This window comes from Antedon bifida, chromosome 9 (assembly GCF_963402885.1).
Source record: "Antedon bifida chromosome 9, ecAntBifi1.1, whole genome shotgun sequence".
Lineage (NCBI taxonomy): Eukaryota > Metazoa > Echinodermata > Crinoidea > Comatulida > Antedonidae > Antedon > Antedon bifida.
The window spans coordinates 5,465,446-5,483,673 of NC_136234.1; the positions used below are offsets into that span (position 1 = coordinate 5,465,446).

An 18,228-nucleotide genomic window follows, 5' to 3' on the forward strand; every position below is an offset into this window, starting at 1 on the left:
CTTAAGCTTTGTCTACACTATCAAATTTTATGTGACAAAAAATGTGATGTGCCCATATATAGACATGATGATGTCATATCACTACTATATTTGGGCGTATCACTACCATATTTGGGTACATCACACTTTTTTTTGTAAAACTAGTTTGATAGTATAGACAGATCTTTACTCTCGACAATCGTAACTTTGTTTAAAATCAAATACACTTAACAAATGGTTCATTCTGAACAAAATAGTCGGCATGAATGTCATCCACTAAATGTTCACCATCTACCAAATCACTCAGTCTACATTCACCAGTCATCGTATTGAAAGAAAAAGACCGGCACTTGTTGTAGCCCTCCATGTTGTGACTCATACAGTATTGAGAACAGAATGCAGAATTGGCCACATTGTACGCTTTTACCATTCTCTCAATAGAAACATGTTTTTGAGTAGTAGATCGATTGTATGAAACCGACACTTGATTTGTATCTACAAAAAAAAAATAAAATAAAAGAAAGAAATAAATCGGGCAATACTAATGATTGATGCAGATTCTACATATTAAACTAAACTTAATGGAGGTTTGCTTTAAAGGTGGGCTCCGGGAATACAATATCTTTTACTTGTAATATTGTCTTATGAGAGGTAGAAATTGTGATTCCAAAATGAATGTGAATGCCCAATCCGAACAAGGCTTTCAAACTTTGCAAAACTAGGTAATTGGTGATATTATCGGAGGAATATTTTTAATTGCGAAATTAGTCATACCAGTAACAGATGAATAGCTAATACCATTTGAGAAATCTGAATCATTTATTTGGCCAATCACATCTTGATTGATCACCGAACTGTCGATTGTGATTGGTCAACTCAGTTGCGTTGCTAGTTTGCATACTAGTGGGACTCAAGAAGGAGATTTTCCAATCCTAATCAAATAGAATTTAGCTTACCCGAACTCTCGCAAGCATATGAAAATGCGGCGTCAAAACAAGACTTCCAGCCCCACTTTGGTGATTGGTTTTCGCCAATAGCAGCACAACTGTACCACGTTGATACATAGGTTCCATTTTCAAAGTTAGTGAAACTTCTGCTCTTTCCATCAACCCACTTGATATCAGGAAGGCCTATACCTTTCTTCAGGAGACCTAACCATGCAGAGTCTTCGCCCGCCAAACGTAGAACGTCAAACAAAAAGTCATTTTTTTCCTTTGAGTTGACGGTGACTAGTTGGCATGCGTTAGATTCTTTGTTACATGCGTCACGCGCAGTCCACCAATTTTCTGCCTCATAGATGACCTTGTGGCATTTACCATCCAGATAATATCCGAGAGACATATACACTTTTAAAAAGATAATGTATGTATCATAAATTTTCTTATAGATCTCCTCTCTAAATCTACAAAAGGTCATTCACGCTTATGACGAAAACGTCGTGTAGCACCAGCTCTATAGCTTGGTTCCCACTAGGAAGCAACGCAAGGACGTAAACGTTGACCATTGACAAGCGAGAGTTCGAATAATCCGTCGCTTGTCAACTCACTTATGTTACATTACGTCCTTGCGCTGCGTCTCTAGTGGGAACCTAGCATATACAGTATTTTATGACGCTCGTGGTTCTTCGCCGATGTCAAATTAGTTCGACAAAGGTGTGATGTGCCCAAATATGGCAGTGGTATGCTCAAATATGGTAGTAATATGACATCATCATGTCCATATATGGGCACATCACATTGTTTTGTTACATACAGTTTGTATAGCTAGTGTAGACAGCTTTAGTGGGGTTATATGTCAACACCGATACACCGTATATGTTGTTACAAACTGGTACTGGTAGCGTCTACAGAGACATCTGGTAGCCATTTGATATCCTCAAACTGGCATTTAGATTAATGCTATAAAAGTTTATATAACTATAAACATTTAAAACATGGAGTTACCCTTTAAGTTAGTTGCATAATAAACGTAACAATGTTGTAGGATACTTTATTAATTAATTTATTTCAACAATATTTACGAGGGTGGTCCATCCAGCCGAAGCTGATCATTAGGGACCCTCACAAAAATACATCATGACGAGACATAAACATGTAACAATAAACATTAAATTAAAATAAATATGGCCTAATACCTACTTGTCATATTCAAAGATAACGAAAGGAAAATGAAGAAAGATCTACAGCCCAGCATCACCAGAACCATCTTTGTCCACGTTTTAGAGTTGGCCAACGATACGTAGTTAAGAATAAAGACAAGTTTTTGATAATGATCGTCACCAGTTTGACAGACGGAGTCAATTATTACAGAAAATTACCTAACTATCATGAATATTTTATGTTGTCTTAATTGAAACATAACAAAATGTATAGGCTATATTCTTATCGATTTATTGTTAATTGAATATATTTAGGAAGTAACAAAGGAACCAGTACTTAAAAACTAGGGACCACTGAATGTTTACGTGTACTTGTATGATAATAACTTATGCACACAAATTAGGGCCTATTTTAAATTTGCGTGCGTAGTAGTACGGTGGTAAAGTGGTTTTTAATGGTAATGGTTTTACTGTGACTAAAGTGCGGGTTTCAAGGTGTTACGGCAGTTTTTTAAAACTATTTATAGACTATTGTGTGATAAACACGGTTGCCTTTATAGATGTAATAATATTGATTAATTTTTATTATAAGAATAAATATAAATGTACAATTGTGTGTTTTTTTTGGATCATAGAGAAGAGTGCACAACGATGAGACAGAAGGAAGAAGTACTAGGCTGCCTAATAAAAACTTTTTTTATAATACATTTAAAAGAACATTATGATCCATAATATGAATAATTTAATTATTAATATTCTAAAATCTGTTTCTAATTTAAAGTTTAACGAATAATAATCTTTCTTTAAATCAACATTTTGTTTAAATTTAAAAATGTTGATCTTGAATTCAGAAGGTACAAGTTGCAAATGGCTGACTCTCAATGAAATAGTCAGCATGTTCGTCATCCACTAAAGCCTCACTAGAAGCACTTAGTCTACATTCACCAGTCACTGAACTGAAAGAGAAGAAATGACATCTGACGTCATCCATACAATACTGAGAGCAGAAAGCAGAATTAATGACCTTATATTGCTGAATCGTTTTATCAGCTGCAACATGTTTCTGAGAAATATATTTCTTATGGACGATCACTCGATTCGATACTGAAAAAAGAGAAAACAGTAAGAGATAATAAACTGCGAAGATTGTTGTCTTATTGCGAAAGAAAATCGTATTTAATGGAGAAAATAAATGAGATATTGTATCTCCATCGTTTAAAGATGTATTGTCCCCCTGAAAAAAAAATTTTTTTTTTTTAAAGGCCATTTTAATGATACATAAAAGTTATTCACTTTGAAAAAAAATTGGATCAAAAAAAAAATTATTTACCTGAGAAAATCGTAATTTAAAGTAAAAAATAGTCAACCGGAAGTCGGTTGGCTGGCAGCCAACCGACTTCCGGTTGATTTTAACCTTTGCCCCTGGATTTGCTCATGAATATGCATATATTGTTCAATTTTCCCCATGCGGGGAAACACTGATCAAAACTTATATCGCACTGCCGGCTGCCGGAGGAACAACAACCTCTCGCGCGCGGGGACAGAAAACATTCTTATGATGGCGAGTCAGAAGGGTCAGAAGCGTCCTGGTGCGTTGGTCACAAATTCAGAAAAAAAGAGACGGAAAAGTAGAATAAATACCAATATCAATAATCGCAGAATACTGCTAAGTCCGGAAGTTTTTGTAAGATGGACAGCAGTTCAGGATTCAAACAATCTTGAGAGCAAGACTGAAGTTGCAACATTTTTACTCGATATGTGAGTATTCTGACTGTCAGTGTCTGGGTGGCGGTGGGCCCAGGGCCGTCCGTCCTACCTCCTCCTAGGCTAGGCATACTACTCTATCTAATAAAGTAGGCTAGCCCTTCTAACTGGGCCCTAGGGGCCTAACTCTTATTTATGATGAAATGCATGAAAAGTTCGCAATTAACAAACTAATATTAATAACATATGTTAAATTATTTAGCATATAAATAAGATAGGTAGGCATAGGCTAGGCCTATCTTATATAGGCCTAGGCATAGGCCTACTAGTTATAGGTAGTCATGGAGCCTTCACATTATATTTATTAGCCATCATGCATGTTTATTCTAAATTCTACTACTAGGCCTGTCTATATATAAATTATTAATACTATTATAGGTATGAGAAAACAAAGCAGTCAACGATGACAATGCCTTCTTCTAATGAAATGACTTCTACAACTAGTAGGCCTTGTAGTAGTACTACTAGTACTACTACTGCTAGGACTATGCCTAGTGGTACTAGGCCTAGTAGGAGTTTGCAACAAGTGGAAAAACAAGTATCTCCCCAGTTTGCAACAGCAATGACATCCACTCCAATGATGGCAGTGGAAACAAAATTGGTGACACAACATCATAGTTCAGATTCCACTGAAATTCAGTAAGATTCTATGATTTTCAATTTTAAAAGTAACATCAAATAAATAATGCAAAATATGATGTGTTCTAACTAAATATGATTTTTAATTAAGTTGGCCATTAGGCCTGTGCTAATTATACTGTAATACAAAAATAACCATGATTACAACAATTGTAATACATTGTTACTTGTGAATTGGTAATCAACAAGTCAATCAGTTTACAACACATTGTTGGTTTGCTTTCAGCCTTTCAGGTATATCTGGAATAGATCAATTAAGCACTACTACTAGTCATGGTTCAGCCAGTTCACCAGCACTTTCATCTTCTAATGAATTGTAAGTCAATGTTTAATTTACTGAATTGCTGAAATAACAGTAACATTATCAGATGGCATTGGTATATTATATTTGTTAAGAATCATTACATTTTCTATGTTTCTTGTGACCTGGGAGATGTGATGTGATACTTCTGGGAATGGTATGTGATGGTGGGCTTCAAAGGCACTCAATGTAAATTGTTAGTAAATAATAACTCCTTCTGTAAGGTCACTGACAAGTGAATGTACAGTAAATCTGTAATGATGCACTATACAATGTAATTTATTTATTTAAACAATATTTTACAATTGAAAAGGGTGAATATTCAATGGTTTAAATGATATTTTTTTATTTTTAGTGAAAGAGATACTGAAAGAAAGGCAGAATATGAAAGCAATGCTGGAAAGTCAAAGTAAATATATTTTGCAATAACAAAGAATGCATGTTGTACTGATGGTGAACAGTTTATGGTGATTGTACAGTACATAAACATTGAATTCAAATTCCATAGAAATCAAATCATTTAATATCCATCAACCAATGTCAAGTTAGGTAGACAATTGTATTGCAATTAAAACTGTGTTATGCTTGTTTTTCTAGTATGACTATTGAAATTGACATAAGTGAATCAGATGATGATGAGGATGAGTATGATGATGATGATCCAGACTACGACCCTCCTTTTAATATCTTCCTGTGGTAAGTTTACATGTAACATTGTCATTGTGTAATGCCTATTTTAAGACTACTGTTTAAATTTTATTCAAATGCAATTACTAAAGCTGTACTACATATTATTGCCGTTCATAATGCCAGTGACTTGACAATAGTGTGCTTTTATTTTTATTTTATAGTCGAAGGAAATGGTTAATTTATATTCCATACTATTCTACATAAAGAATCTGTGGTCAAAACTTAAAACTAAATTCTAGTCTACATTGGTAGTAAACTAAAATTGTGTATTAATTAATTGTAATTTGATAAAATAAGTAATCTTAATTTCATGAAAAGCAATTAAGTTTGAATAAAGTCTCATTGTACTTTATTATAGTCCTACTGCAGCTCTTGATCTGCAAGAAACAACTTTTTCTGAAGAGGAATTTGAGGAGGAATTTTACAGTGATGATGAGGAAGAAGAAGAAACCGATAAAGAATCTTCTGACAATATTAAACATGTCAATATTATGGAAGATTCTCCAATACTCCTCAATGATGAGACATGTTTGGTGTATGCAAATTGTTTAAAATCTTTGGCGTCCATGACTGTAAATAAAACCTGTTCCAAGCAAACGTGCAACAAGCCTGTCAACATGAACACAAAGTTTATTGGATCAGCAATATATTTTAAATGGGTAGGACATCACTTTCATCACTTTTGAACATACCATGTACATGATTGAATAGCAAAGAACAGTAAAAAAAGTTTCTGCTAAATTTCTTGTTCTAGTGGTGATCTCTCATAAAAGACACTATAGTACTGTATCTATTAATTAATACTTGTTATATTTTTAAGATATGTGTTAATGGGCATCTAAACAATAAGTGGTGTTCCCAACCAATTTTGAAGAACCATCTTCATGGAGGTGACCTGTTAACATCAACTGCTATATTGGCTTCTGGGAACAACTATGGAAAGATAGCTTTGTTTGCCAAGTTCATGAAACTGCATATAGTAAATTATAACACATTTTACAGAATACAAAGACGCTATCTGGTTCCATCTATAAACAAGTTATGGGATAAAACACAGGAGGAGATTCTAAAAAGTCATGAAGGAAAGGAGGTTGTTTTGCTTGGTAGGTTTTGTAATTTACACTAAATTCTGATATATCGAGGGTTAAATGGTTTAATTTGTAAACCGTGAAATCTAATAAATTTACTAAATCTTTATATTTAGGAGATGGCAGAATGGACAGCCCAGGCCATTCCGCACAATTCTGTACCTACACCATGATGAACAATGCAGACAAAAGCATTCTGTCAATTATAACCCTGGACAAGCGTGAAACCGGTGGTAAGAGTACAGCAATGGAAAAGGTCGGATTTCAAGACAGCCTAAAATTTCTTGAGGAACGAAATGTTAGGGTGATTGAATGTGTTACAGATGCACATATGCAAATTGGTGCAATAATGAGTATGTATTTCTTTTCTGTAAAATTTATGACATTAAACTTAGATTATACTTGATAATGCCAATGTTATTAAAGTAAAATTTTCACAGTATTTAAAATTGCATGAATTGTATATCCATTATATAAAATGTGCTATTGTGTATTTTTTTTTATCAGAAAAAGATTATCCAGAGATAAAACATTCTCATGATATCTGGCATGCTGCAAAAAATCTGGCAAAAAAGTTGGTTGCAGTAAGTTTGAATACTGTATTTATTATTTTTTGTATTTTGTTTTATTTATAGAGGGTAACGCTTCCAGCTGGACAGATTAATGCCAGGGGCAATCTTAAGTTCAACTAATACAAATAAATACATAGAAAATATGTAGTCATAAGATTCCTGCTGTAAACTCATGTTCTTAACTTTATTTTCTGAATATATGTTACTAGGCAGGACAGAAAAAAGAGTGCAAAGCATTACTAAGTTGGAGCCAAGACATTGTGAACCATTTCTGGCATACATGCGAGGTTGCAAACACATATGATGAATTCATGGTAAGTACAGTATGCCTATGGTTAATGTATGATGAATAACAGAAATGCATTTAACTGTACCAGGATGTATGATATGTTAATAATCTTGACAATTCCAGTGTCAGTGATTATAATTTTTTTATTATAATTTTCTCTTTGTGGTTTATACAATAAAAGGGTATTTGGTGTGGAATTATCCACCATGTCGTCAACGAACATGAATGGATGTTGTCGTACAGTGATAGTGGAACGGCCTGTTGCAGCCATGGCCCATTAGAAACAGATAGAGATAAAGGCTGGTTAGCAAAAGGCGATCCAGCACATAATGCATTGAGGAACATTGTTTTGGGCAAAAGGTTCCTCAACAAGATTCCATACTGGCTCAATTTCCGGTGAGTACTTTGTGTAGGATGTAGAAAAAAACTGTATTGAGAACCTACTGTGTTGAAATAGGATTTTTTATTCTTTTTACAGTAAACAATAAATGTTAAATTGTTCTATAAATTATACATTTAGTAATAATTAGCAATGTATTGTTTATATTTAGAGGAACAGCTGAATTGGAAAATTTCCACCAGTGCATTCTGATGTATGCTGCTAAGCGTTTTTCCTATAGCCCACCAGTTTACAAGGCAAGAAATCTAATAGCAGCATTGGATTATACATCAAACCACCAGAGACCCATAAAAAAGAATAATGATGGGACCACACGGTATACTTTCTAGTTAATTTAGTATTTGTTTCAACTGTCAGCAATTTGTGGATGTGATCTGCTTTCCAAATTCCATATAAACATGATCAATTTAACATTCTCACAATAAATGATACATTGTTATATACAGTGATAATTAAACAATGTGAAATTGTAATTCACTTGGCCCACAATATTCTGCTTTTCTTTATTAGGTATCAACGTTTATTTAACAAAAAAAGCAAAAGGTGGACAGTGGTACCTGTCAAAGAAGAGAAAACGTATGGGTACATCCAAACCTTGTTTGAAATGGTTGTTGAGCTGCGATTAATGGACGATACCAGTTTGAAGGCAGCATTGGATTTAGATGTAAATGATCCTAGAAGAATTTGCCCAACAATTGCTCAAGTTCAGCCACCACCAACACAGCAATTAGTTGATGACAAATTATCACGATTTTGAATAATCCAGAAATTCATGATTGATATACAGTAATATAATATATTATACAGTAGTATAATAGATATAATGATTACCTCATTTTTTATTATGTACTCATATTACAATTTCAAAATATTCCCTGTAATATTTTTTTTTTTCCCATTACATCATATATGAACAAAATATTTTTGTTTTATTTATAAATAATGTACAATGATTTTATATACGAGCTGGTTGGAACCCAACGTATTGGCCGAATTCATCAGGATAGCGGTCTCGTATTTTCCAAACGCAGCAACTTGGAATAGTCCTGCGAATTCCTATGCCAAGTCTGCCATGCTGCCACAAAATATACTGTCTGTAGGCAGTATGCCTATGGCCTCTGCTCCAGTTGTTGTCTAATGGGGCAACTAAAACATCTTGCCGGTATGCCCGCGCAATGTCTAACACTGCCTCATTCAGAACAAGCAGTTCAAAGTCCTAAAAAAATGTTGTTAAATGTTAAAAATTTCTTTACTATATTTATGTGTATTAAATATGTTGCAAAGTGATACAAATGGGGGATTAATTGTTTAAAATAAGGGGGTTGGTCATATTTCTTCTTTTTTTTTATGTAGTTGCTAAAACTAGAAATACCAAATCAAATAAATACTTGAATAATTAATATCAATGATATGTAAAGCAATGTGTGACATAATTACTTTTGGTTTGATCACAGTCAATTTCTATTGATTATGGTTTCATATCAAAATACCAAAGTATCAAATCAAATAAATACTTGAATAAAAATTAATATTAATGTAAAGCAATTTTTCTTTAAAAAAAATTAAAATATTGTACTTACTGGAAGTAGGGATGTGCAATTATCGGGATTATATCCACAACACATTCGCTCTACCTGTGTCGGCATCTCACGGCAGGCGTGGCACACACACCAGTCTGGTGCAGCTCCATCAGCATCTGGGTGATGTCCTCTTTCAGGCAGCTGTTGCCTATCCAAAACACTTAGAATCAAGCCAGGATTTTTTTTTGCTGCCTCTTTTAAAAGATTCCGGACTTCATTCTCATTAAGTGCATCTATTTTTGACTGCAAATTAAATACAGGCTGCATATAAATATAGTAATTTACAAAACCAATGTTTTCATTTTTAAAGCTATTTATTTGGGATGCTGGTATCCAATAACTTTCCTATGTTTTTGGTTTTCCATGATACATAACTTAAAAAAATAATCATAAAACATTCACGTTCTTAAATCTCCATTCTAGACATATATCCACAAAATAAAAAATTCTTACAGAAATGTTTTCTTCTCTCTGTTGTAGAACAATATGGGTTCCATCTTTCTTTCCTCTCCCTCTCCTTCCTCTCCCTCTCCTTCCTCTCCCTCTTCCTTTACCTCGTCCTCTTCCCCTTCCTCGTTGCCTTTGTCTTAAACCTACTTCTGGACTTGACGGTTCAGATGATGTACTTGAAAATAACTACAAATTATATTAGGTACAACACAAAAAAAATAAATAAATATATGCACTAGGCCTATATAGGAAACAACACAAGTACTTACAGTATGTATTAAAATAATATTACTGTATTTATAAAATTATATATGCTGCAAACATAATATTTGTACAGTTAATCCTAGCAAAGTATACCTTTCATTTACTTTAGGCCTAGTGTCTAGTACTTATTTAGCATAGGCAGGTTTCCTAGTTATCAGGACTCTAGCATAGACATATAAACCTAGGACTAGGGCCTACTAGAGTAGCCTAGTAGGACATTATGGATGGGCCAAACAGAATGGAGAAGAAAAAAAACGGATACAGTGTGACATGATTACTTTTGGTTTGATCACAGTCAATTTCTATTGATTATGGTTTGATATCAAAATACTGTATATTCCCTCCTTATTGGTAGGCCTCTACCTAGTAGAAAGAGTAGGCCTCTACCTAGTAGAAAGAGTAGATAGGCCTAATTGAGATGAGAGCCTATCGTCCTTGCTCTCCTCCCGGGACGGGACGGACCAGCCATTCTGTTGACTTGTGAAGAGGTGTTCTTCTTGATCCATTGGGGTCATCTTTACTATTCATCTAGGGCGCCTAGGAGTAGTATCTAAAGTGCGTATAACTAATGTAAACAATTCCACCTACCGATAAATCCATTTAGATTTTCAGGCTTTTTATCTTTTCGACAATCGGATGCAAAAACAATCTTTCACGCTCTAAGCGCACAAGTTTTCCGATAATCGCGACACTAGGCCCTAAACTTTTTTTCGATTACCGGCGGCCGTCGCTCAAAAAGTATGTGGTCATTAGCATATCGTGCATATTCATTAGTTGATGATTAAACGACAGTATTTTGAAATATGAGCGCTCCGAGTTCGAAAAAAATGATGATTTTAAATCGGTTTTTTGGTAAGTAAAATCGTTTTTTTTCCCGGATTTTTTTGGGCGAAAGTGAGTAACTTTAGTATAACTACAAAATGGTCTATTCAAAATTTGATTTTTTTCATCTTTATTTTTCATGTTTTGGGGGACAATACAACTTTAACCTACTTGGTCTTTTGCAAACATATGCAAATGAGTCTGTGCAAGATTCCCAGTTCCACTCTGGTGATTGGTTGGTGGCGCCAATTGCAGCACAACCGTCAGACGGTTCATTGATTACGTCATCAAAGTTAGTGAAACTCCTGTTCTTTCCATCAACCCACTCGATTAAAGAATTCTCCTTTTTGAAACCTAACCATGCAGATTTCACGCCTACCAAACTCACGACGTTAAACAAAAAATCATTTTCTGTTGTTGAGTTGACGGTGACTAGATTACTTTCGTCCGATTCTACGTCACACTTTGTACGCGCAGTCAACCAATCACTTGTCTCATTGACAACTTTGTAACAGTTACCATCCAGATAATACCCGTTATACCTTAGAGACATATCAACTAAAACAAACAGATAACTTAAATGAAAGGCTGTTAATCGAACATTTCTGAGCTCTGTTTTGGTTTACAGTTCACGTTATATTTGTTCCACGTAGTTCGACATCGTCCTCAAGTCCTAAACTTTGAGTACACTTACCTACAGATGACTTATACTGTGTCCAAATAAATTGGAAATTGCATTGGTCACTTATCACAAAAAACAGATATAAAAATATAGTATAAAAATATATAGTACCTGTTACACCATACACGTAGATTTCATAAAGGTGAAAAAAGCAAAGAAACGAACAATCTTCTTCTTGAAGGGATAGAAATTTCCCAAAAAGTGCTGTGTTTATATCTATATTTACTGCGTTATAAACGGTATCACAGATTGTGTTTTCTCGTATGTTACTGGAACTTCCAATCCGGACTGTAACGGGAACTGTTAAACAGTTTATCGAATGATGATTAGATAATAATAGTATACAATAATAGTATATAATAATATAACAATAGTATAATAATATACTAGTCTATACCATTTGACACGCATTAGGCCTAATATGTTTATAGAATTAGTATAGAATTCCTTCTTTTTATGAATTTTAAAGATAGATACATTGCCTGATGTGTGACTTACAGTGTTAGTAAAGTTTATTTTTCGTTAATTTACACGTATAAATGAATATGTAATAATGTAATTTAATGATAATATAAAAAGTAGTTCCATCTTCAATGAACGTTTCAATTTCATCGTACAATAGCCTATTATAACATTCAAAACAACAGCATTAGAATTTTGGTTGATTTATATTCAATATTCTTTATAAATTATTATATTCATATACATTGCTTCATAATTACAGTTGTGAGAGAAAAGCAATTAAACACTTTGAGAATTGAAGAAACTTTGTAAGAAATAATTAATATAATATATTAGCAACTTACATGGTGCATGATGAGTTTGTAAAAAAAATATCCTCACATAGGTGATAAAGACAAATTTGGAGAATTCTAAAACGATTGCCGGATCAACTTGATAATCTATAAATTAAAGTAACATAAATTGAATAATTAAGCTCTTTAAATAATAACTAAATCTAACGGTATATACACTGTTGAACAAAAATTAAATTATTTCTCATCATTTCTTCTGTCGTGATATTTTTTAGCATAAAAAGTTCGTCCATTGTGTACATAATTTAGAGTAATATTAATTAAAATAATGGTATGAAACAAACAAATCATTTCCAGCAACCAAAATTGAAGAATTGAAAATTTAACAGTCAATGTTTCACCAATGAAAACTGTCAAACCAGAAAGTATCAATCGTTTTTCCCGGGAGGTGTACCAACCAACAACAAGTATCGACTCCTCGGGAAAAGATGTTTACGCCTCCTCGGCAGAAAACCACGTGTATTCAATTTCAATTCAATGTGTTTTATTTCGGAAATTTCATCCATATCAACAAACGTACAAACAGAAAAAAAAGAAAGAAAATTCACAAACTATGAGGTTTAATATATAGGATACTTCTCTCCATTTACAATACATTTTTGAGTTATGGAGCATAATATGTTTGCAAACACAAGCAACACACATATTACAACTAGAAATGTACATATAATACCTGTGTTTGCAAGCGTTCCCTCATTTCCGTCAATGGCGAATTCTGCGTCGGTTATTAGTGGGCCTCCTACATTATTGTGATAATATATACGGACATTCGTCGAACTTAATAAATCAATAGCGTCTGTGGGAAAAATATAACATACGGTATAAAATAAAGATATGACATGCTGTGTACAACGTCTTTTGTTTTCTCTTTTACTTTATAAGCTCCGGTTCCCACTTGGATGATACGCGCAAAGCAAGTAGGCCTAGTAGTTTGATGATGACGTTATTATTGATGATTCCCATTGCGTTGTGATTGGTCAAATTACTTGCGTTGCTTGGTTCACGTAGACGAGCAACGCACGCGAGAGTTGACCACAACGACACTGTGTCGCTTGTGTAGTCAAATCACTTGATTTTCTTGTGTTGCGTCTCTAGTGGGAATCAAGTAAAGCGTAATGCTTGGTTCCTACTAAGTAGGACGCAACGCAACGACGTAGGCCTAAAGCGTGGTTCCCACTAGAACGCAACGCAGTGCGACGTATCGACGCAAAGTGCTGTATTGTGTAATCACTGGTGGGAACCGACGACGTAATTGATTTCACGCAGGCGGGGGCAAACACAATTATTAGAAGGGCATTGCTTAAGTTGCGTAGATTGCGTTACGTTGCGTCGCTAGTGGGAACCACGCTTTAGGCGTAACGTGAGTGAGTCGACCAATCACGACGTCATGGATCATCTGAACTGTCCCTTGTTATTGATTAACATTTCGTTGCGCCTGTCCTAGTGTAATTGCAGTATTGCTTCAGCAAAGATATTTACTTAAATTAGTTGTTGAATGATAAAAGTAAATGCAGTATATACTTACTTGTCATATTCCAAGATACCAAAAGTAAAAAGAAGAAAAACTTGCAAGTCAGTATCATCAAAACCATATTTTACAGTTTTCTTATACTTTTCAACAAGATCTCAACGGTACGATAAAAGTAACCGTTTGACGGATGTTTTTTGGATAAATGATCAACAATAAGCGGAGCAGTGGCAATTATTCAAGAAAATAGTTTTCTTCTCTAAAGCGAGTGGACAATTGTTCTGTTGTTAATTGTTCGTAATGACTTTTTATAGCATGTTATACGTATTCACAACAAAGACTTGCAACAGTACTCAAAAGTTTTATGTACAATAATTTATCGATTTGTGTTTATTGGTCTATTCATGTCCTAACGAGGTTAAATATATTTAAAATAAATACAAAAATATTAGTATGCACTGTTATCGATTGAATAAATGTACAGTAGTATGTATTTATAATATGTCAAGTAATTTGACACTAATAGTATTTCATTTAGATTAAAGCATTGATAAGACCATTTTAATGCGAGGCATAAAACGCACATTCCCAATTAAGTTGTGACGGCATATTATATATTGATTTGTGTTTATTATATTTATCGGACAATACAACAAGCAATTTAAAAGATAAATGTTCTGTACTTTTGAAACTTGACTACCATTGTGCAATTTGATCATTCCTGTTTTAACTTGAATTACCTTGAACTGTAGGACTTTAAACACTATGCTTGTTAGTCCTTCGTCTTCATGTATATGGGCTAAATTTTAAATGGTGATCAGACCAGTTTTTTTCAACCCACTTTTAATCTATTTATAGAAGAAGCGCAAACAACATTTTGTGGAAGTGAGTTCCAATCCTCAAATGCTCTTGATTTTTAAAAATGTCTCCTTATTTCCAGTCTTGTGAGCCTTGATGTAAAGGTATTTAGTGTTTTTCAAATAGTGTATTTCAATATTGTTTAGTAAGTTATAGTATTTTTGTATGTTTTTGCTTTTAACTGTTTTATCATGTTTTTTTAATTTGTAAAGCAAATATTACATATTGTATTTGACAATAAATTTGAAGTTGTACCGTGGAAGTATATACACAGTGATTGCCTTTATTGACTTATTGTTGTTAAATAATTAAGAATGAATATACTTTAGGCATACATATGAAGTAATATACTGTAATTAGAAAACCTTTTAAAATAGTTTTTAAAAAAGCATTCATCTATGATTAAATTTATTATATTCTAAAATCTTCTGGTAAAGTTTATCGCCTTATAATCGATTTAAAAAAAACAATGTTTTGTTTAAATTTAAAAATGTTGATCTTGAATTTAGAAGGTACAAGTTGCAAATGGCTGACTCTCAATGAAATAGTCAGCATGTACGTCATCCACTAAAGCCTCACTAGAAGCACTTAGTCTACATTCACCAGTCACTGGACTGAAAGAGAAGAAATAACATCTGACGTCATCCATACAATACTGAGAGCAGAAGGCAGAATTGATGACCTTATGCTGCTGAATCGTTTTATCAGTTGCAACATGTTTCTGAGAAATATATTTCTTATGGACGATCACTCGATTCGATACTGAAAAGAGAGAAAACAGTAAGAGATAATAAACTGCGAAGATTGTTGTCTTATTGCGAAAGAAAATCGTATTTAATGGAGAAAATAAATGAGGCATTGTATCTCCATCGTTTAACCTACTTGGTCTTTTGCAAACATATGCAAATGATGTGTTTGTGCAAGATTCCCAGTTCCACTCTGGTGATTGGTTGTCGCCAATAGAAACACAACCGGCAGACGGTTCATTGGTTACGTCATCAAAGTTAGTGAAACTCCTGTTCTTTCCATCAACCCACTCGATTAAAGAATTCTCCTTCCTGAAACCTAACCATGCAGATTTCACGCCTACCAAACTCATGACGTTAAACAAAAAATCATTTTCTGTTGTTGAGTTGACGGTGACTAGATTACTTTCGTCCGATTCTACGTCACACTTTGTACGCGCAGTCAACCAATCACTTGTCTCATTGACAACTTTGTAACAGTTACCATCCAGATAATACCCGTTATACCTTAGAGACATATCAACTAAAACAAACAGATAACTTATGCATAAATAAAAGGCCCTTAATCGAACATTTCTGAGCTCTGTTTTGGTTTACAGTTCACGTTATATTGTTCGACATCGTCATCAAGTCCTAGCCCTCGATTGGGATTTTAGTACACTTACCTACAGATGATCTATAGGCCTACTGTCCGAATAAATTGGAAATTGCATTTCTCACTTATCACAAAAAAAAACCACTGAACAGATATAAAGATATAGTATAAAAATATAGTACCTGTTACACCATACACGTAGATTTCAGAAAGGTGAATAACGCAAGCCGGCGAACAATCTTCTTCTTGAATGGATAGAAATTTCCCAACATGTGCTGTCTTTAGATCTATATTATTTCCCAAAAAAACCGTACCACAGATTGTGTTTTCTCGTATGTTACTCGAACTTCCAATCCGGACGGTAACGGGAACTGTTAAAAAGTTTATCGAATGATGATTGAACAGATAATAATAAGTATACTAGTCTTGATACGCATTAATATGTTTATAGAATTTTATAGAATTCCTTCTTTTTATGAATTTTTAAGAAAATAAATACATTGCCTGATGTGTGACTTAAAGTGTTAGTAAAGTAAATTTTTCGTTAATTTACACGTATAATTTTTAATATGTAATAATGTAATTTAATAATAATATAAAAAATAGTTCCTTTTTTCATATTAGACTTTCATAAATGTGCATTCCGTAACGTAGGCCTATAGTTTCACCCATTGGGTTTATCACAATGTATGAACGTCATTATTTATTTTTAACATATTTGTTTAATCATAAAAATCTATTTTTTAGATGGAAACCTTTAGGCCTATGCAAAATAAATTAGAAAGACACTCTTCCATGGTAAAACATTAATATGAAAAACTATTTTCATTCATCTTCTTATGTTCAAATGAACGGTTTCAAATCAATTTCATCGTACAATAGCCTATTTTATATATAACCTAATATTCCTGTCATTTGATTGGACAATTGTGGGTCACATGGCGTGCAATATATTAAACGATCGGGCCTAATATAACATTCAAAACAACAGCATTAGCATTTTGGTTGATTAATATATTCAAGCAAGAAATTACAATAATTTGTGACCGACCGGCTGTTAAAAATCGGCAAATAATACATTTTCTCAAACTAAATGATTCATTTTGTAAATGTTCCTGTAGGTAACGGGACGATTCGGCCCTGAGACGATTCGACCGCCTTATTATATTGATATACATTGCTTCGTAATTACAGTTGTGAGAGCAAAGCAATTAAACACTTTGAGAATTGAAGAAACGTTGTAAGAAATAATTAATATAATATATTATTAGCAACTTACAATATACATGAGTACTTATAGCCTGTATTCTCACATTGGTGATAAAGACAAATTTGGAGAATTCTAAAACGATTGCCGGATCAACTTGATAACCTAAAAATTGAATAATTAAGTTCTTTAAATTGTCTTTATTACCTCCGCCAAGGAGGTTATATTTTCACCCCTGCATGTTTGTGTACGGGTGTGTCTGTGAACAGCCTGGAGGCCACAGTTTTCATCCGATTCTCACCAAATTTGGCCACAATGATCTATGCCCCAAAAGCTCGGTTTTTTAGGGGAAAAGGTCATAGGTCAAGGTCACAATTAACAAGGAACTATTTTACTGCCTAGAGACCACAGTTTTTATCCGATTCTCACCAACCTTAGCCACAATGATCAATGACTCATCATTTATTATAATTGTGTTTAAATTTTGAAGGGTCAGGGTCAAAGATCAAGGTCCACAAAAAAAAGAAATAAATAAAAAAATTAAAAAAAATATTAAAAAAAACCTCAGCGGGAATTGAACCAGCGATCTCAACTGTGAGAGGCTGGATACATAACCATTACACCAAACTCTCATCCTCAACTTTGTAGTGTGCAGTTAGCCTATTTACACTTAGAACTAATAACAAAAAATAAAAAAATAAATACATTTTTTCCGGGGACATTTTATGTAGGGGAATTTTACAGTAGGCGGAGGTTTGTACCCTCGGAGTACTCTCTAGTTATTATTATTATTATTATTATTATTATTATTATTATTATTATTATTATTATTATTATTATAAAACCCCTATTAAGCGGACACCTTCGGGATCCACAAAAAATATAACAAGTTTCCAGAAATAATAACTAAATCCAATGGTA

General features: G+C 33.6%; 5 protein-coding genes across 5 annotated transcripts; 2 read left to right on the forward strand and 3 right to left on the reverse strand.

Moving 5' to 3' along the window:
• Window positions 1-25: 25 nt before the first annotated feature.
• Window positions 26-16,404, reverse strand: LOC144851375 (C-type lectin lectoxin-Phi1-like). The gene is made up of 3 exons (XM_078708799.1): window positions 16,283-16,404; window positions 15,642-16,028; window positions 26-474 (listed from the first exon to the last, which is right to left on the reverse strand). The coding sequence occupies exons 2-3, from the start codon at window positions 16,021-16,023 to the stop codon at window positions 197-199; spliced, it is 660 nt and encodes a 219-aa protein (XP_078564925.1). The 5' UTR covers window positions 16,024-16,028; window positions 16,283-16,404; the 3' UTR covers window positions 26-196.
• LOC144852259 (uncharacterized) lies at window positions 3,418-5,194 on the forward strand. Its single transcript, XM_078710037.1, has 4 exons — window positions 3,418-3,835; window positions 4,220-4,480; window positions 4,707-4,796; window positions 5,137-5,194. The coding sequence occupies exons 1-4, from the start codon at window positions 3,543-3,545 to the stop codon at window positions 5,192-5,194; spliced, it is 702 nt and encodes a 233-aa protein (XP_078566163.1). The 5' UTR covers window positions 3,418-3,542.
• Window positions 5,396-8,604, forward strand: LOC144851363 (uncharacterized). Its single transcript, XM_078708774.1, has 9 exons — window positions 5,396-5,477; window positions 5,841-6,130; window positions 6,292-6,574; window positions 6,676-6,912; window positions 7,067-7,143; window positions 7,341-7,445; window positions 7,602-7,816; window positions 7,972-8,136; window positions 8,331-8,604. Exons 1-9 carry the CDS (start codon window positions 5,411-5,413, stop codon window positions 8,575-8,577), a joined length of 1,686 nt encoding a protein of 561 aa, XP_078564900.1. The 5' UTR covers window positions 5,396-5,410; the 3' UTR covers window positions 8,578-8,604.
• On the reverse strand, window positions 8,776-9,682 carry LOC144851379 (P2X purinoceptor 7-like). Its single transcript, XM_078708804.1, has 2 exons — window positions 9,401-9,682; window positions 8,776-9,036 (listed from the first exon to the last, which is right to left on the reverse strand). Exons 1-2 carry the CDS (start codon window positions 9,665-9,667, stop codon window positions 8,776-8,778), a joined length of 528 nt encoding a protein of 175 aa, XP_078564930.1. The 5' UTR covers window positions 9,668-9,682.
• On the reverse strand, window positions 9,788-13,060 carry LOC144852260 (snaclec agkisacutacin subunit A-like). Its single transcript, XM_078710038.1, has 5 exons — window positions 12,986-13,060; window positions 12,425-12,520; window positions 11,730-11,918; window positions 11,108-11,494; window positions 9,788-9,819 (listed from the first exon to the last, which is right to left on the reverse strand). Exons 1-5 carry the CDS (start codon window positions 13,017-13,019, stop codon window positions 9,788-9,790), a joined length of 738 nt encoding a protein of 245 aa, XP_078566164.1. The 5' UTR covers window positions 13,020-13,060.
• Window positions 16,405-18,228: the final 1,824 nt, after the last annotated feature.